The sequence below is a fragment of the Talpa occidentalis genome, unplaced genomic scaffold (genome assembly GCF_014898055.3).
Source record: "Talpa occidentalis isolate TD23 unplaced genomic scaffold, MPIMG_talOcc4v2.1 talOcc4.13, whole genome shotgun sequence".
Taxonomy (NCBI): Eukaryota; Metazoa; Chordata; class Mammalia; order Eulipotyphla; family Talpidae; genus Talpa; species Talpa occidentalis.
Genome location: NW_023601322.1, coordinates 74,314,018 through 74,334,721, shown reverse-complemented (window position 1 = coordinate 74,334,721; position 20,704 = coordinate 74,314,018). Strand labels below are relative to the sequence as shown.

The 20,704-nt window shown below is 40.5% G+C and overlaps 2 protein-coding genes across 4 annotated transcripts in view; one reads left to right on the top strand and one right to left on the bottom strand.

Annotated features, from left to right (window-relative positions):
• The window catches only part of RAD50 (RAD50 double strand break repair protein), a 200,122-nt gene extending 184,534 nt beyond the window's left edge, over positions 1–15,588 (top strand). For all 3 annotated transcript variants that reach the window (XM_054694406.1, XM_054694407.1, XM_037509366.2), the window contains 5 exons: positions 1,295–1,519; positions 11,304–11,389; positions 11,922–12,064; positions 13,548–13,681; positions 15,023–15,588. In XM_054694406.1, coding sequence (XP_054550381.1) covers positions 1,295–1,519; positions 11,304–11,389; positions 11,922–12,064; positions 13,548–13,681; positions 15,023–15,209 — 775 coding nt within the window. In that variant the 3' untranslated portion in view covers positions 15,210–15,588. The remainder of the gene's footprint in view (positions 1–1,294; positions 1,520–11,303; positions 11,390–11,921; positions 12,065–13,547; positions 13,682–15,022) is intronic.
• KIF3A (kinesin family member 3A) overlaps positions 1–20,704 on the bottom strand; it is a 196,958-nt gene that overhangs the window by 70,349 nt on the left and 105,905 nt on the right. The gene's annotated exons all lie outside the window — the stretch shown is intronic.

Below are 20,704 nucleotides of genomic sequence, written 5' to 3'. Positions count from 1 at the left end.
TATCAAGGAAATCAGACTTCATAACTAGGAGAGCTCTTCATCTTCATCCTCTTCATTTTTGTGATTAGGACACCAAGACCCAGAAAAATAACAGAAAATTATGATGAGAGCCAGGTATGTGACCACTGATATCCTAGCTCCCAAGCTTCAGCTCTTTAACATTGTAGTGTTAGTGTTCTTGGTGTCAGATTATAGGACTTATTTTTCAATAGAAGGAACTGTAATTCCTTCTGTGATTGTTTTTTTACAGACTAAGTGCTATTGGTCTTTCCCAAGCCATTCTTCAACCAGCATATAACAGAAATGTCAACAAAACAGATAATCATGTCAATCCTGTAAGAATGTCCATAAAGTCAAGAGTACTACCAGGCACATTTAAGAAGGCATTTAATAAGTAATTGTTAAATGTGTGAAGGTTTTTTTTTTTTTTAAGGCAGACATCCAAATTGGGATTCTGTTACTACTGGAAAAATTGGTGTTTTAGGGCCTCCCCAGTGGCGCAGCGGTTGAGCGCTGGGCTGCGAAGCTGCCTACAACCTCTGCAGTACCGGTTCAATCCCTGGCGCCGGCGGGGGGTCCCACATGGCACGCAGACCTCTCCTGCTGCACCCGCTGCTCCCTTCAGCATGTATTTTGTCAGCCTGCCTATTCTGTTCCCCGCTCTGGCTCTGGTGAATTCTCTCACCCTCCTGCGCTTCTGACTGTACCCAGTGCTTGTATATAAATAAATAAATAAATCTTTTTAAAAAAAAAATTTAAAAATTGGTGTTTTGCTTCTTTTTAGTCAGTATAACACTAATACTTTCACAAGAGGAATTTGTTAGAGAGGAGTACAAACTTTTGATAAGTATTACAGCAGAAATTAAGTTTCATTGAGACTAAATTAAATTTTGTCTTTGACATATTGTAAACAAAGTGATGCATACTCAATAACTTATCAGTGTTGGTAATTGTGCATTCTTAGTTTGCAGTCAGAAGTTTGTGAATTTATAATATTAATCACTAAAATTGCTTTCCTTACATTAGTTGGTGTCTAAAAGGAGCTTTCTCCATGCTCAGATGTTATGAGGATTCTTTATTTGACACACAAAAATTAGCTGCTTAGAAACCTGGGATGCTTCAGAGATTTGGAATGAAGACAATTTTTTTAGTACCGAAATTAAGAGAGACTTATATGCTGATAGCTAAGGAGAATGGTAAAAGAAGTTATCTAAAGAGATCTGGCTTTTCCATTTCAGGCTGTTGAAAGCTTAAAAAAAAAAATGTTTTTCACTTGTCATTTTCTCTTTTATAGTGAACATGAGAAGTTGGAAGAGAAAATAGATACTATAAAAAGAAATCACCATGTGGCAATAGGACGACAAAAAGGTTATGAGGAAGAAATCATTCGTTTTAAGAAAGAACTTCGAGAACCTCAGTTTCGGGATGCTGAGGAAAAGTATAGAGAAATGATGATTGTTATGAGAACAACAGAACTTGTGAACAAAGATCTGGACATTTATTATAAGACGCTTGACCAGTAAGTATTGGACTAGGGATTTGGTTCCCATTGCAATATCAACCTATTTTAGTCTTATTTTTTTTTCTCCCTTTTTTACTGTTTTACATATATTTCATTCATAAAAAGGAATGGAAAAAATATATGTGTATACACACATACTTAGTTGTGACGTTAAATTAAAAAGCATATTACTATTAAAGAGTACTCAGAATATCATACCTTTTATATCCAACCGAGAATTCTACCATGATCACTAAACTCCATTTAGCTCTTCCTATCTCAGCCTGCTGTCAGCCCCAGTCCTTGTAACTACTGGTAGGCTTTTACTTTCTCTCCTTTTTATGAAAGTGCTTTTATCATGTGTGTTGTTGGGGTTTTTTTTGTTTGTTTTTTTTTTTTTTTTTGGAGCTTGAAAAAATGTTACTCTGTAATTTTCAAGATTTTCTCTTTTTATTCATGTGCTTATAGCTGTTTTTCATTTGTTTTTAATGAACATACAGGATATTTCCAGGTCTCTACTAATGCAACCTTTGTTGCCAGGAACATTTGTACCTGTTTCCTGAAGCAGAGGTGTAAGATTCTCTAAGGCATACATGGGAGTAGAATTTCTGGGTTGCAGGGTATCTTCAATTTTATAAAATAATGTTAAATTGTTTTCCAAAGTAGTTTTTCTAATTTACACCACTTACCAAGTACAATTTTCTTTGATACATCCTTTGATACTGATTTTGTCAGTTTCTTATGTTGGCCAGTCTGGTGGGTATTCGAAGTTTAAATCATTGAGGTCTTCAATTGCAGATTCCTGATTGCTTTTTATTATTATTATTATTTTAAAGCTCTAATTGATTTTCTTAATTCATGAATCAAACAACATCCTATCTCGCAAGTAGAAGGGTGCTGCAACAGTCCCCTGGTTTTAAATGATGTTGAAATCTTATCATATTCGATCATGTTGTTTCCTCATTGTAGTGGTTGTATCTTATCCATTTTAAGTGTATTTATTGTTGGTCCTCTTATGGTTTGTAGGTATTCTATATCTCCTGAATTTTAATTACTCTTCAATTATATATTATATGAACATCTTAAGATTTTTGTTTATTTTTCACTTCTTACTGTGTCTTTAAACGAACAGATTTTATTTTAAAGTAGTTCAATTTACCCATTTTTTTCTTTTTTTTGTATCTTGTTTAAGAAGTTCTTCCCTACTTTTCTGTGTTTTAATTTTTGGTTTTCACATTTAAGTAATTTAAATAATCAATCCTAAATTGAATCTAATGTACAGTGCTGTTTTTTCTCTGAGACTCCCTTTGATCTTTATGGATATTTCTACCCTGTTCTCTCTTACCACCCCCCAAAGAGCAATTGGTTTCATATGTGATTGGAACCTCCAGTGATAACATGTCTTCGGTCTAGTTTTTTACCTTAATTTTTCAGTTAGGGTGTTCCTGAATTGCACTGGCATTATAACCTTGAATCTCAAGCCCATGTAAAGCATTTGTATAGGACTTTGAACTCAATTTACTAATTTTCCATTATTTGAGAATTGACAATAGAGGCTTTAAGTGTCTCTTTTGTTTGTTTGTTTGTTGGTTTGTTTGTTTAAGATTTACTTATTCAAGCACTGAGTACAGTCAGAAGCCTCAGAAGCACTGGAGGGTGAGAGAATTCACCAGAGGCAGAGCGGGGAACAGAACAGGCAGACTGATGAAATACACTGCTGAGGGGAGCAGCGGGCATGGCAGGAGAGGTCTGTCGCACCATGTGGGACCCTTGCCGGCCCCCGGGGATTGAACGGTCACTGCAGAGGCTGCAGGGAGCTTCGCAGCCCAGCGCTCAACCACTGCGCCACCAGGGGAGGCCCAGTGTGTCGGTTTTTATGTGTTTCAGTATGGAAGGTACTTCTCACCTCTACCTTCTGTGGGCCCTGTGCCTCATCTTCTGCCCCTGGTGATAAGACCTAAACCTTAGGTTATGGAAATAGCCAAGTTTAGCTGCATTGTCAGATTACATACTGACTAATCTAATTTTTCACTTCAACATTTGTTTTGCCACTTAGGGATTTTCCTTTCTCTCTTGTGAATTCAACTATGAACTTAAAATAATTTTTGTTATAAACCTATCTAGCAATTTAGGTGTTTGTGGCAGGAGAATTATAAGTTATCAAAGGTTTTATTGTTTTCTGAAAAGGAAAATTTGTTCCTAAATGCTGAGGGTATCTTCTCTTTTAAGGCTTCCCCTGGTCAGATAAAACATAGTCAACAGATCAGCCTCAGAGTGGCATTCAAATCACAGTGCTTTCAGGAGAACAGCAGGGACCCTGCATTTGGTATGAGGATTCTTTTAGTTACTGATGATAATAAAGATGGCCCCAGAATCACCTAAATCTTTCACTTGTACAACTTTGGAAAGTACATAATCTTTTAAGATAAGTCCATTTACTATGAAAATTGAGAGTAAGCAAATTATGGTCATCTTTTAAAAAAAAAAATACTACCAAGGTTTTTGTGGGTTTAAATTTGAAGGGTTATTCCATGAACATACCCTTTATTATCTTTCCCTGTCAGTGAATAACAAGACAGAGCTTTCTGGGTCCAGAAAGGCTTTTGGGATTGTATACTTAACTCTCAGTGGGAACTTTTGTTATTTAATCTCTTTGATCTTAAAATCCCCCACCTCTAGATTTTACATCCAACAGTTTAAAGTTTAAGGTTAGAAACAAGGGCATAAACTAGACTTACTGAAAGAATTATTAAAAGAATCCTTGCCTAATAGAGTATATGTACATATATTTGTGTTTTGGGGCTTTTTTCTTTCCTTCCATAATTATACCTTTAGCTGACTCATCTATGCCTTTAGGAGACTTTTTTTTTTAATTCTTTAAAATAAAGAATTAAAATTACCAATTAGGAATAACAGACCCAGTCCTTACTGGCAAGTTTATTTGAAGAGATAAGAATCAAAACCAATTTTTAACAATAAGAACCTACTATATAGGATAGGATAACTTAAATGGGTTGTGATTAAAAAAAAAAAAAATAAAACTGAATCTTACAAAGCAGGAAATGTTTGTGTAAAAGTTGATAAATGTTACATTTTTTGAGGCCTCAGAAATCAAATATATGGTGAAAAGTACCGTCTCTGGAGCCTAGCTGAATTTTAGTCCTGACTGTTGACATTTAACAACTTATTTAAATACTTTAAGCTTCAGTTCCCTCATCTGTAAAGTAGAAAACTTTTTTTAAAAAATCCATTAGCACATTCAATATAGGGTCAAAGTTATAACAAGGGAAACTCACAGGCCATGTAATCTACTTTTATCTTGGTCCATTCTTTACCATACATGCTTAAAACTGTTCATTAATAGCACTCGGGAACTTAATAGATAGTAGGAAAGTGAGGGTAGAAGCAAGGAGACCAGTGAGGAAACTCTTATTATATCCTAGGAAATGATAATGGACTGGAGTAGGATAGAAGCTCTGGAAATAGAAGTGGATGGACTCGAGATTTGTTTTGGAGCTAGAACTGACAGGCCTTGCTTCTGGATTGGATGTAAGGGAGGTAAAAGAAAGAACAAAACATTGCTGCTACTTATTTTTGTTTGAGCAACAGTTTGTTGGGAGAGCAATTGCCATTTCTGAAAATGGGCAGAATTGGGGGGAGGGAAATGTAGCATTTTGTTTTAAACACTAAGTGTAAGGTGGCTGTAGACTTCTAAGTAGAGACGTTGAACAGGCAGTTGGATACATGATTTAGAGACAGGAGTTTAGGGGAAAGAGGTAAATTTGAGAGTCATCCATATATATATATATATATATATATATATATATATAGAACTTAAAGTCATAGCATGAGATTACTTTTGGAATAATTATAGGCAAGGGAATGGTCCGCGGACTCACGATGTTTATCCAGTGAAGAAGTAGCTGATAAAGTGGGAGAAAAATTCAAAAGGTATGGTGTCTTGAAAACCAGGTAAAGTACTTTGAGACTCTTTATGTTACTGAGAGGCCAAATATGTTAAGAACTAAGACGTGACCCTTAAATTTGACAAAATGGATGTTGGTAATGGCTTTGAGGCGCATTCTCAGTGACATGGTTGGCACTAAACATTGGAGTTGAATGAGAAGAGAGTGGGTGCTGAGAAATGGAGACAGAATGTAGATTATTCTTAATGAAAAATTCTGCCTGCAGGCAAGCAGAAAAGCAGGTTGACAGCTCGAGGGTAGTGAGGGGCCAAGTGTGGTGGGTAGGTTGGTTTTGTTTTCAATTTTACTTGCACGAAGGTCTCCTAGGGGCAGTTTTCTACTCAATTAACACGTATGAAACCCCAGGTCTGCAAGTGCACTGAGGAAGAGCTCTGTTCTGTCCTCTCCTGTCAGGCTAACAGCCATCTGATGAGGAAGGCCAAGGTAGGTGCTCCATAGTCTATTGGGCCTTGGTCTTTGGGTAATGAAGGAAGGGCACTTCAGTAGAGAAAACTGCCTATTTCATGGAGACATCACACTGAGCAGAGTGAGGGCGTGTGAGGGGTTTGATGGAGCCAGTCAAGGACTTGCGGGGGTGGGGAGGTGCAGGGGTGCTTTCCAGCAATTTAGGCTTGCTTAAGGAACAAAGCCAGCCTGTTTACTGAGTTCTGCTATCTGGTAATCAGACGGATTCTTCTAAATGAGAAGAAAAAGAGTGGTTTAGATTTCCCCAAAATTGAGTCTCTGTGGGCTTGTGCTTGTAAACAGTGGCCTTTGTAAGGTTTTTTACTATGAGATTTAAATTTACTTTATCACCTAGAAGAAAGTAAAGTCCAAAATTTCCCTCATTGTTTTCACCTCTTAAAATGAAGCTTTTGTCAGTATAATTGTTACCTTCAACTGTCTATTTAAGGTAACACAGGAAATTAACAGTTCGTTTTCAAGAAAAGACGATTACCATCTGTTATTAGTAATCATCTGGCAACATCACTGATTACAAGCATTGCCACTGGTCAAAGACACACTGAGCTGAGAAAGGGGGGAAACAGGCATCATTTAGAGTGTATTACCCCACTATATCAGTTAAATTACTACATCAGTTATTTTGGAATATACCAAAGTATCGTGGACTGCCTTATGCCCAGAATTTTCCATCGTCATTTTCCCCAAACATGGAACATGGCATATGACGTCACTCTTTTGAGACTCAGTGGAAACATGTAATTTTAACAATTCGGCATCGAGAGAACCAGCTGAGAGTTTGGGAGTGAGAACTTTTCCAGGGCTCACCCCTGGCCACTGTTCTCATCCTTAGAGTATAATTTGACACTGGCCGCCCCGGTAGCATCAGTCAGGTAGATCAAACCTAAAGCTGGGCACTAGCATTTCCCTCTCAGTGTAAGCCGTCGTCGTCTTTAAACCAAGTGTTTCTCTTGTTATAGTAGTCGAAATACTGCCTGAATTTTCAAAGTTGATATTTTGGAATCTGGTTAAAGGAAGTTTGTTTTAATGGTCTTAGGGAATTAATAGTTTTAAGGGTTTTATCTAAAAATGGTTAATTTTTCTTCTAAGCATACAACCTAAGTTTGGCTCATTGGGAGTTTTGAGTTTGCTGAATAATAAAAATCACTGTTTATTTGTATCATGAATGTAGAGAATATGATGTTCTCACAGTGGTGGTACCAGGGCAGCAGGGAAGAATATCCAGTGGGTCATAGCCAATTTTTCAGCAACCTGTGTAGCTCAAGTGTGGTGCAGTTTCAAATAGAAGAATAATGTTGGAAAATATCTTTTGGAAGTATCGTCTTTTCTGCTTTTTTCCAACTAGGCTAATTTTTGTTTTTACTGTGCTAGTGAGATTTTTTTTTTTTATTAATAAGGCATGTATGTATAAAGTACTCCTAATTAGTACTTTATTCAGTGAAAAAAGTTGAGAATATGGGGAAATAGAACCCAGATGTACTAAGGAAAAAGATAACCCAGATAGTTACAGAAACTTCATTTGAGCTCCAAGTGTGGTGGGCTTTCGGACAGCTAAGACCACAAAAGGAAAATTCTGTAATGGCTAGAGCAGGCATACTGCAAAGAGGTGCTGAAAGATAGTGCACTTAGTCTGGTATTTATTTTTTTAAAGATTTATTTACTCAAGAACCAGGGTACAGGCCAGATGTGCGGGAGGGTGAGAGGATTCACCAGAGACAGAGCGGGGAACAGAACAGGCAGACTGACCGAAATACGCTGCTGAGGGGAGCAGAGGGCGAGACAGGAGAGGTCTGCTGCACCAGGTGAGTTGCCTTCTGGCTAGCCAGGGATCGAACTCGTGCTGCAGTGGCTGCGGATTGCTTCATAGTGCAGTGCTTAACCCCTTGCGCCACCAGGGAGGCCCAGTAACAGAACTTTTAAAGAAATCTTTCCAAGTCTTGAGTCTTTAAATAAGTGATTAAATCACTTATAAACTATTTTCTCAGGTCTGTTTACTATGTTTTGGGAATCGTTCATATGAGTGTGTATATGCATTTAACTAGAGGACAGGCATACTCCAGGCAGATGGTAGGTCTGATGCAACTAGCCAGTTTCCAATCCATGAAATTAAAACCACAGCTTTTAAGTATTAGCTGCTGTAGATAATGGTACAGACACAGCTGCACACTTGTGCATGTATGCCAAAAAGATAGCATCTTAGAAATGGAATAATCTGTTCAGATGGCATGTGTATTTTAAACTTGTTAGTGCCAAATTTACCAAAAACGTGTGAAATTTGTTTCCACTAAGTTTATAGAAGTACCCATTTCTTGGTGATTGCATTTTATATTATCAACGGTTTTAATTTTTGCCTATGTGTCATGCAAAAATGTTTTAATGTTAATTTGCGTTCACTGAGTTTAAACGCTTTTCTTATGGTGACTATTTCATAGCCAATTTTTGGACTAGGTTGTCTTTCTTAGGGACTTACAGTGTTTTCTTTTTACATGATGAAATCACATGCACTGCAAGTAGTTACTCTAGTTTGTCATTGTCCCTTAACTTTATGGTGTTATTTGTGACCTTCAATTTTTAGGTACTAATCAAATATCTCACCTTTTTATTTATAATTTCTGTATTACATAGGCCTTCCCAATCCTAAGATTATAAAAATGTTTTCTTCAGGTAATTTTATGACTTCTAATTCTTGCATTCATTTGGACTTGATTAAAGGGAGTGACTTTTTTCTTTTCCTATTAAAACTTTTCCCACTGATTTTCATTCTTTTCCTGTCCTAGTTATATGGTTTTATCTTTCCGTTATCTCTGAAGTATGAACTTTAAATATACCTAAAATCTTATAGGGAGTTTTGTTGGAACTGTATTAACGAACCTGAGGAGAGTGCATCTCTTTGCAATATAGAATCTCTCACTTTGGACCCTATAGTATCTCTCTCCTATAGGGACCTACTGTAAAAGTTTACAACTTTTTCTTCTAGACCCTGTACCCTTTTGTTAAATTTCTTGCTATGTATTTTGCTTTTATTGCCACTATGAATAGGATCCTTTTTTAAAAATTGTGTTTCCTATTAGACTTAGCTACTGATAATTTCTAATAACTTTTAATTTTCATATATTCTTTCTTACCACCTTATTCGTTTTAATTAAAAATCTAAGAAATCAACTGAAAAATTAAATGCACACTATAGCACCTACGGAAACAGTGACAGATCATCTTTTTTGTCTCACTGAATCTGTAGGGTGATAACTGCATCTTTTAGCACACTTCAGGCTATTTTAATATTAAATTTAATGTATGCTGTGGATGACTTCTTTGAAGTTTTTTGTGAAAACAGTATTACATCAAATACTTTTGAGGTTTTTTTTTTTTTTCCTTTTAATCAGTTAATTCAATGAAGCGTCAGTGTTGTACTTATCTTGCTTTCTTGGGATAAACAATATTTGGTTATGGCATTGTTTTTAATACCCTTACTTTATTTAGAATACTTGCGTATTCACATGGTCTATACTTTTTCTTTTCCTTCAAGGCGAAAGTTTCTCCTTGCTGTGTAATACTTACATACTTGGGTGCTAGGAAGACCTATCTACGTGATTTGGTAACATCTGCTCATAAAACTAAATGAGCTGGGTGGCTTTAAAGAGTGAATTTTGATGTCCTTTCAATTTTAATTCTATTCAGAAGTTCTTAATATAACCTAGCCACTTTTCTCTGATCTTGAGCAAATTACTGATGTCATCAGATTTCAGTTTTCATGATGAGAAAATGGGGATAACCAAAAATAACTCCCAATAATGTAAGGATTAAATATGTAATATGTAATTGCTTAGCTTAGTTGTGTCTTTAGGTAAATGCTTGTCAGTAGTAACCACAGTTATCATTGTTATTCTCACAAGTGGATTAATGCAGTTCCCTTAATCACCCCTTACTGTTGGACAGGGAGAGAAGATGCAAAGATAAAGTAAATGGTCTGGCAAACAGCAGTAGGTGTCACCTCCAACTGACACACCCCTTGGCGGGTCTAGCCCTCTCAGGACTACAACTTTTTCCTGCATTGCTGTCTGTTAGTACTAACCGCAGTCCAGGATGCACCACTTCTGTTGCACAAGGAGCCACAGCAGAGGCTGTGTGTGCACCTTGGACACCCATCCCCCACCCCTGAGCTTGTTCTTCACATGGAAAATGCTCTTTCATGTTAGTTATGGGGGATTTTTAACTTGGATAGAAAGTGACTTTTTCAAGTCACTGGGGATTACATAATTGGCCACAAGATGATTTTCTGAGGTTTTTGAGAAAAATATTAAAAGCTTGTCTATGTCGTTTTGAAAGGCGCATACAATGTTAGGCTGAGGTATGTAAAGTATAAAATGGAGCCTCATCAACAGGCAGAATATGGTTTTTTCCAGTCTATTACTTTTAGAATCCTTCATCTGATATTTTAAATGTATTTATGTTGAGTCATTTCTTTGTCTCTTGCTGGTGAACCAGAAGATCATGAAGTAATTGTGCAGAGGCAGTAGCATTACGCGCGGTTTCTTTTTTTGTATCTATCAGATAAGAGGCCTGCAAGTGGAAGTAGTATGGCCTCACATCCTTTGTATGGCCGTGGCATTGCCTTTTTTCACTGGTGAAACATTTTTCAGTTCATAAACATGCTTCTAAAGAACCTAAGGGCTTTTTGACCATGGGTAACTTAGTGAGAAAGGGTTAGATTTTTGACAGGGTACTTTGTACTTTATAGCATTTGTTTTTTAAGAGTATTACAAGGGACTGACTGCTCTGACCAAGGGAAAAAATAATGCACATAGATGGAGTTAGAATCTTTGGCTAGAAAGGCAAAATAAAAGTTTTGAGATTCAGCTCACTAAGTTGCCCTCTCTGAACCAAAGCTTCTGAATGATAAAAAGCTCACAAATTTAAGGACTAAAAGCAACTTTAAGAGACTGACTTTTAGTAGCCCTTAATAGTAACAGAGGAGAAGAAAGAAACCAGTTCCAGAGATTCACCTATTTCCAACAGACTAAGGGACATAGTAGACTTCACCTCACACCCCCCCCCCTTAAATCACTGCCAGCCTTTCACCACGACTTCCTGCAAATGGTGGACATCAGTGGAGTTAGTCCTTCCAATAAAGTTAAAGACCTAGAGCAATGAAACCATGCTTTGCAGTGGTCAGTAGTAGCCAAGAAGCAAGGTTTTGGATGGTCATTCTTAATATATCCTACTTATCATTGAGGATATTGGGGAAATTTTTTCATGAAATTGTTGCATTTTACGCATTGCCATAGATTCAAATATTCTTAACATAGATACTGTTACATATATTTTTTCTTTAAAATACCAATAACTTTTTCCAGAGCAATCATGAAATTTCACAGTATGAAAATGGAAGAAATCAATAAAATTATTCGTGACCTTTGGAGAAATACTTACCGTGGACAAGGTAATTAACACGGTGTGTCACAAATGTTTTTCCCAAAGCCCTGTCCCCAACGCTTGCCCAGACCTCTAACCGTGCCCGTATCCTTGACCTCTTCTGAACATTTCCTTGAGATTTTTCTAAGAATTCTTATCGTGACAAAATCTTGTAACAAGAAAAGAAGTGCACAGTTTTCTATTCCAAAGCCAGATAGGACTTACATATTTGGCTATGATGCACAATACATTTAGCTGATGACCTAATAGGTTCGGTTAAAGTGCAGATAGGGATAAGCTGAAATGCGATAAGAAAACCAGCAGGAGGAAACTTTTAATAGGGGAGCGGGGAAAAACCAGTGTGAAACGGAAGGTGAGGGCAGCTGGGTTCCCTCCAGCCAGGAATCCTCTCAGCCCAAGAAAGAGATACCAAGCCAGCCCATGCTTTCCTACGGTCATGTCAGCCTCAGATACTGCTTCTAAATGTGTTAACCATGTTGATAAAGGACAAAAGGTTACAGATTGTAAGTTCCTTTGCAATTTTCTTCTTCCTGTGTCAGATATTGAATACATAGAAATTCGGTCTGACGCTGATGAAAATGTATCAGCTTCTGATAAAAGGCGGAATTACAACTACCGAGTGGTGATGCTAAAGGGAGACACGGCCTTGGACATGCGAGGACGGTGCAGTGCCGGGCAAAAGGTAGGCACCTCAAGAGCCCAGGAAGCCACTTTGCACGCCGCCCGGTAAACAGAATCTGAATCACTGTGTCAGTGCTAAGCAGCATTTCCTGCCACTACAACAGGCTTGAAGGAAAAGGGCCTGAAAGTCTCACAAAATAGCTAAATGTAAAACGAACCAAGACCACACATTTCACAGCACTCCTGATGAGATCAAGTCACTGTGTCATGAGTGAGAGGGCGATTTTTTTCCCTGCCCCCAACTTTTTTAAAAGGTAGTTGTAAGATGCATCCTGATTTCAGAGAAGTGATTGAGCCTCCTCAATCACTTAGAATGTGAGTCTCCTTGAGAGGGCAGCCTTGTAAGACCTACTTTGAGTCCTCAGCACCACCCAGAGCCTCGCCTTGGGGCCTGCAGACCCTCTGAAAAAGGCTCTAGACCCCCAGGCTGTGATACCCCCTCCGCCGACACAGAGATGTGGCTCACAGTGTAAGCCTCCTTTGTTCAGAGTGACGCAGGTGATCATACTTATTTCTAACAGCCCTGGGCCCCTGATTTTAGCGAAACATTTTAAATCTGGAAGTAGATGTTCACTTTTATCTGAGTTATTTTTATAAATGGTTTTCAAATTTTGCAGTCATTCCATGCGTATGTATTTCGCTGTCAGCCCAGACAGCTGATACCAATTTTAGGCTTCTGCAGATTATTATCTTAATCATAGTCTGCAAAAATGACAAATTTGTGAGCTGTAATCAATAGCCCATGCTTATTTTGATGATTTTTAGTGACAATTATGAATGAGAAAAATAACTGGTTTTGAAACACAGAATTAAAAACTGGTTTTTAATTCTTTGGATTAAAAAGGGTCAAAATACTTTCTAAAGATTTACCTTAGCTACTCCAAATGATAAAAATGAACAGTAATTACTTCCCTGGTGTTGAGGGAGAAGATAGACAAATGGTGTGGTGGAGGGGGACTTGGAGCGCCACTCTGAGCAGCCATGGGGGTGGCAGCAGGAGTCGTCAAATACAGGAAGGAAGTGCTTGTCCCCAAAGGGCCAAGGTATGTACGGATGGCCCTGGCTCCTGCAGTTGCCAACCTGGGCTGAGCCTCAGAGCAGCTGTGAACTGTTCACGACCCTCACGCACCTGTTGCCGCACCTTCACGCACACAGTCAGGGACGGACAATCTCCAGCTTACACAGAAGTTTATACTCCCTAGAATAATCCTACACACTTCTGTGTCCCCTATACCCTCAGATGACTTCGGCGAGGTTGAGAGTTTTAGTATGGGGTTTCTAGTAACTGTGAAAGTACCTCCTAGTTTCAGTTGCTTGCATGTCTTACAGGTCCGCAGAAGTACAGCAGCCTGCGGGGCCCCATTCCCCCTCTTGGGTTTCTGCCTCACCTTTCCCTTTCCAGGAGATCGTGCCAGGTCCGTGCGCTTCCCTAGAGGAAGGAGCGGAGGGCTGTGTGCTCGCTCGGGTTTGCTGCTGTTTTCCAGGTATTGGCCTCACTCATCATTCGCCTGGCCCTGGCTGAAACGTTCTGCTTGAACTGCGGCATCCTTGCCTTGGACGAACCGACAACGAATCTTGACCGAGAAAACATTGAATCTCTTGCACATGCTCTAGTTGAGTAAGTATCTTAGATTTTCTAAAGTAAGATGAAGAGAGTGAAAACCTTATCTAAGTGGAGAAACTTTAGGTTGTCAGAAAAGTCATAATGTATTTTTGCAACAAAAACAGAAAAAAATACGTCATGACTTCCAACAACCCAATAGTCGATGCCAAACCCTAGGCTTTACCTTTTGATGGTAATTCAGAGTCTTCACAGAAGTAGCTCATGCACAACAGCCCCAGACACAGCCTGCATCTCCCCAAGTGTGTTCACAGGGAAATTCATGGGGAGGGATTCCTGGCATAGTTTGGTTTTTCTGTGAACCCATCAGGTGGGGACCCACATGTCATACAGGCCTCAGCATGTGCCACAAACATTTTGAGGGGCCGACAGCACAGTGGACTACCCCTCCAGCGCTTATGTCAGACAACATCTACGGAGAATGACACCTTTTATGGGAAAAGTTCAGCAGTAGCTCTCTGGAGTCTACCGAATTGCACCCACCTTTTACCAGCCCTTGTTTAAGGACTATGCTGATAGAAGAAAAGCATTTTTCCCTGAGGCACAGAGACTTTGAGATTCTCCTGGTCCCAGATACACAATCTGGCGGAGATGATGTTTCCTGTCTGCTAGCAGGGATTGGGCCAGACTTGAAGCACCACGGAGCCACTTTTTTCAATGTGAACAGCAAATAAGAGCTGGAGCTTTTGGAACCTGAGTATATATATTACAGCTCCAAGCAAGGGAAAGTCTTTCAGGTTTCTCATTTACCTCAGTCTCGGCCTGGTTACCTCGGCATACACAGGATGAGCAAAATATTCTCTACACACCCACTCAGGCTCCCTGCGTGTCATACGAGTGATGCATCTAGTGACTGCTTGTGGCAGAATTCTAGGTAGACCCAGCTCTGAAGAAGGCAGCAGGCTTGCATGTTATTCCCCCGACCTGTAGTTTTTTTTCCCTGCCAGAGAAGATTAGTAACAGATCCACACAAAAAAAAAAAATCCAGGCAAAGGAGTAAGTCAGACTCCTAAAGTTATGCAGCATAAATAGTAAGGAAAAGTTAGTAAAACCTTTCTGCCTACTTGAAATTCCTGAGCCAGACCTAGGCAAAGAGACAAGCCAGGCCATACCCACTGCCTGGAGGAGGTGGACCCCTTCCTGGTTGGGCCGGAGGCTTAGGTCCACCACCCCTCCCCCATTTCCTGCGGGGCTGTCAGAACCCAGCGCTCAGACTTTACAGGAAAAGCCTGGTTGTCAGCACACATTCACGTGTCTGATGAGGTGCTCACTGGCTTTTTCTAATAAAAGGTTATTGGTGCTTTTTAGTAATAAAATGTTCTAAATATATTGTTTCAGGATAATTAAAAGTCGCTCACAACAACGTAACTTCCAGCTTTTGATAATCACTCACGATGAAGATTTTGTGGAACTCCTAGGGCGTTCTGAATACGTGGAGAAATTCTACAGGATTAAGAAGAACATTGATCAGTGCTCCGAGATTGTGACATGCAGTGTTAGCTCCCTAGGATCTTATGTTCATTAAAAAATGTTCAAGATTTAATTATGTTTGTACCTGGCCCTCAGACGCCTGCTCATTTCTGGTATCAGCTGGTCACATGGAAAAATACAATCTTTGAAAGGAGCTTTGTGTTTTAAGATTTTAAATCTCTGGGGCCTCCCTGGTGGCGCAGCGGTTGAGCGCTGGGTTGCCATGCTGCCCGCAGCCTCTGCAGCGCCGGTTCCATCCCCGGCTGCATCCCGGCCACCGGAGGAGGGTCCCACATGGCGCACAGACCTCTCCTGCCGCACCCGCCCTTCCTCAGCAGTGTACTTCGGTCCTTCTGCCTGTTCTGCTCCCCGCTCTGGCTCTGGTGAATTCTCTCACCCTCTTGCGCTTCTGACTGTACCCAGTGCTTGTATAAATAAATAAATAAATCTTTTTTTAAAAAAATTTAAATCTCTGAAAGACTTATCATTTAAACTGCGCTTACCCCCAGCCTCTACCTGTGACAGGCCCACAGTAGCACTCGGCTGCTCGCCTTTCCTCACCACACACGCAGGTGATTTCAAGACATGAAGCTACTCACTCACCTTTGACTTCTCAAAACACTGTTCAGAAGTAGGTTCTCACTGCTTTGACAACTTAAGGTTTGGCTATTAGGGAAAAAAAAGTGCTAAGTGTGTGTGACTTTTGAATTTTTTTCCTTGACTGATTTTTGAAAATGGAGTTAATCAGTGAGTATATCTAACCATGACCAGAAATGAATAGTAATAGTTACCTCTGTTCTTAACTTTATAAATCTGGCTATGTGACCTCATTCTCTCGGCCTCAGTTTCCCCAACTAAAATTTGAAGTGTTTGAATGGGGCTTCAGAATTTGGAAGGGACCTTAAGTCATTACCTACAGTAGTCCCCCTGCTCTCTGGGGGGAATGGATACATTCCTGTACCCTCAATTAGTGCCTGAAGTCATGCTGGTGTAAGTAGGGTCTGGTACTCTATTTACTGTTATACATACATTCCTATGATAAAGTTTAATATATAATTGACATTAAGATATTAAAATAAGAGGCCATTTATAACTGTATACCATAATAAAAGGTGTATATATACTCCCCACCCCCAAATCCTTATTATATGTAATATTTTTGGACCATGGTTGACTGCAGGCACCTGATACCATGGAAAGTGAAACCACTGCGGGGGGAGGGTCGGCGGAAAGTACTGTAATTCCATACCCACCGTCATCCTTCCACAGATCCCTGCCCCAGGTAGTCAGTCATGCAAGCTTGAGAGGAAGTTCCCCACCTCCCCATAACGCACACCCACCTTTGGAAACTTCAACAGCAAGGCGTCCCTTCACTTGGTCTGATCTGACAAAGTATGTACGCGCCTCACTGTATCCTCGGCTTGCTACACCTACATTCCGGAGTGGGAGGCAAGCAAGGTTCACGTTCAAAGCCATGACTGGCTCCGTGGGATCCAGTCATGTTTGGAAGATCAGGCCCAGCATTTTCTCGCCAGAGTCATTCTAATAAAAACCCAATCACATTTTTTTCCTGGAATTGCCAACTAAATGTCTCAAAGCCTTTCGCAGACATCACACACTTTTGAATTAGACTTTGTGGCGTGCCCTCCTTCAGGGTCTGCAGTCATGTGGCAGTTTTCTGTCATCTGCAGATCTGGTGAGCGTAGATTCCAGACATCCCTTCTCCGTCGGGATCTAATAGAATTAAGGCCTAAAGGATGTGGTCAGCTGAATAAGGACCTACAAAGATACCTAGGTCTTAATCCGTGAAGCTTGCGAGTATTTCCTGATACAGCAAATGGGACTTTGCAGACGTGGTTAAAGCTAAGGGCCTTGAGATGGGGATTGTTTTGGTGAGCCTAAATGTAATGACAAGCATCCTAACGAGGCAGAGACAAGAAGTGGAGAAGAGTGAGCAGCAACCTTAAATTTCTGGTACAGGGTTTGGGATGATGAGCGTTGATGACAGAGCTACAAGGCAGGGATACAGGTGACCGCTGGAAGCTGGGAAAGGCGAGCCAATAGAGCCCCTGCAGCATCTGAAAAGAACCAGCCTTGCTGACACCTTGACTTTAAGCCCACTTAATCTGATTTTGGATTTCTAATCGCTGTAAGACACTAAATTGTGTGGTTTTAATATGCTGAGTTTGTGGTAATTTTTATACCCACAATAGGAAACAAATACAATATCCATTGTATGTAATAGGTTAATTTTTGCGCATCTGAAATACCAGCTAAGTAATAAACCCTTAATAGAACTCAACAGTGAGTTACTCCACTCATTTCCTGTATTCTCTGCGTCACAGGAAGAAAGCTGGTGGAGAAAAGCTAGTCCAGACCCTCATGACAGTGTCCAGTGACCCTAATTTAGCTTTGAAAAATTGAAAAAAATCCTCTACCAAACTAGCATGACCTTAATAAAAGAACCATGAAAACATCAGACCAATTGCAGTACAGAAATCAGTTCAAGTTCCATAGTTAAAAAAAAAAATACAATAACCAAGAGGCTTATAGCCCAAGAACACAAGACTGTTTAAGAAAAATTATGACACTGAAATGATGACTATTAGTTGGCAAAATTAGGCATCTAGCTTTAGCAAGCTTAGTTTTTCAGATTTTCCTGTAAGTCGTGTTAACAGCAACGGATATAATTTTCCCATTAAATTATAAAACCAGGTATCTTCTAGCAACATGTTCTCATCCAGCCATTACAACAAGGAACACATCTAGCCTGCCCTGAGGATGTGGCTTCCCCTGCAACCCTGGCAGGGTGGGCATGGGCATGGGCATGGCCATGGGGTAGGTGCCTTTCTGCCTTTTCATTGCGTCTCCCCCTTTCTCCATTTAACACACCCGTACATACTTGGCTGCGTGGGCAGCGTATGGCGGTTACGATGACATGCCAGACTATTTGGACACAAATCCTAGTCCTGCTCACTAGCTGTGAGACCTTGGGGAAGCCCATGTCTCCTCTCCTGCTTTGCTTTGCTTTGTTAGCTGGACTGAAAGACTGCACGAACTGTGTATAACTGCCTCACGCACAGTGATTAGTACGTACTTGTTAAAGAAAAATCTTGCTTGTTGCAATTATCTTTCTCCCCCATTCTGCTCACTTGCCCTTACTTGACAATTATAGCCCCTAGGTCGTCGTCGTTCCAGAGCACTAAATTTCTTGATGATTGGTGACTTCAGTCTCAAGATGATTTGCTACAACCCTCTGGCCTCAGTTCCCTGTCCCCTCCTCTAGCGAGGAGACAGATGCGCGATAGTCTTACTCTGCAGCGCAGTCCTTTTAATAATGACCATGACCCGTTTTTACAACAGTTCCCCACCCCATCTTCACAATTTATAGCACTGACTAACAATTTGAAAAGCAGAAAAGTCTTCCATGAAGGAAACATTTGTTACAGTATCTACTGGGGGGCACGGGGCACCAGATGAAAGCAGCGCCATGTGTTCCCGCCATGGCCATGTGTTCCCGCCATGGCCATGTGTTCCCTCGCACCACTGACTAGAGCCACAGCTGGCAGGCACCGTCGTCACACCCTCTCTTGAGATGACAGCCGGTTCACTCACCCTGCCCTCATGCTGGCCTGGTGGAATGTGGCCAGGCTTGCCATGCCTCCGGCTCAAAACACCCCACTGTGACACCCCCAAAGCCAAGGAACTCAGGGAATGTAGGCCAAGGGACGCAGTTTTAGTGCCTGCCCTGGGCCTCACTGCAATTCCCAAGTACTGTCCAATGCAGAGACTGGATACTCCTCTAGAACCCTGCTGCTGACAACTGTCCCTAAGGTGACATCTTATCACTGGTCTGGAACCAGATTTACAGCTGTGGTCTCGCAGGACCACTTACGGGCACACTTGACAGGCGATTCCTGAAGGTCTGGCCTCCAACCTCTTGGAACAGTGACACCCTCAACAGGAACCGATCAGCCACAGGAGCAACCACAGGAGCCTGAGAAATTGAATAAACTTCAACGCCTACACAAGACCACTCTTTCAAGATTAGTAGAGGTAACTGTTTCACCAAATACTTAGAAACAGGGTTAAGCTAAGTAGAGAAAAAGGTGTGTATTCTAAATACAAGAACAATTTTAGTGAATGGAGATAAGAAATCTACCAGGTAAAGAATTCAAAGTAATGGTCATAAAACATCACCTCAAACTTAGGCTGTACATACCCTGGGTCATTCATACATACATGCATAGCTTCCTACATAGACACAGAGCACAAGAGTTGAAAACCGTAAGTTAACTGAAAGGTTCAATAGCAGAATTTATGGAAGAACTGGTAAGTGAGCTCAAAGATAGGGCAGTGAAGCTTAACCAAATGTAGCAATGTCAAAAAATTATTTTTAGTGGGCCTCCCCTGGTGGCGCAGCGGTTGAGCGCTGGGCTGAAAAGCTGCCCGCAGCCTCTGCACCGCCAGTTCGATCCCCGGCCACCAGGCGAGGGTCCCACATGGCGCGCAGACCTCTCCTGCCGCCCACTGCTCCCCTCAGCAGTGTACTTCGGTCCTTCTGCCTGCTCTGCTCCCTGCTCTGGCTCTGGTGAATTCTCTCACCCTCCCGTGCTTCTGACTGTACCCAGTGCTTGTATGAATAAATAAATCTTTTTAAAAAATTATTTTTAGAAATTAAGATAGCTTATGGGGCCTAAGAGACAATATCAAATGGAATAACATCTACATTATAGAGATACCAGAATACAGAGCAAGATAGGAGTAGAAAATTCATTTGAAGAACTAATGGCTGAAACCCTCCCCAATCTGGGGTACAGGGGGTACAGAATGTACACAGTTCTAAACAAGATGGATTCAGAGATTCACACCAAGACACATTAGAATTAAAGTGTCAAAACTTTGATATGCAATGTTAAAAAGCATGAGAACATGTTACATTAAACACATTACATAAAAGGTTACATGCTACACACACACACAATCACACACATAAGGCCATCAACAACTTTTTCAACAAATGCTGCAGACCACAAAGGAGTGGGACAATGTATTTGAGCACTGACAGAAAAGAACTTTCAGCTAAAAAGAGTCTATCCAGCAAGGTTATCATTCAGAACTGAAGGGCAACTGAGAAGTTTACAGACAAGCAAAAGCTAAATGAGTTCATCAACACTAAACTGGGTTTATAAGAAATAGGAAGGTATCTGGCAACCTGGGTGGTGATAAAAAAAGAAAGAAAGAAAGAAACATGAAAAGGTCTTAAGTAAGCTGAAAAGAAATGGCACTGAATTGAAACAAGAAAACATGAAAGAAAAAAATCTCCTTTGTAAAGAGAAATACATAGTAAAGGTACTGAGTCAATCACAAAGCTACAGTGAAGGTTAAAGGACAAAAGTACAGCCTCCTTGGTGGCGCAGGGGTTAAAGTCTCAGCGCTAGCAAGCTATTGCCAGGCACTGCAGCATGAGTTCGATCCCCAGCCAGGGAGATACCCACATGGCGCGGCAGACCTCTCCTGACTCGCCCACTGCTCCCCTCAGCAGTGTAT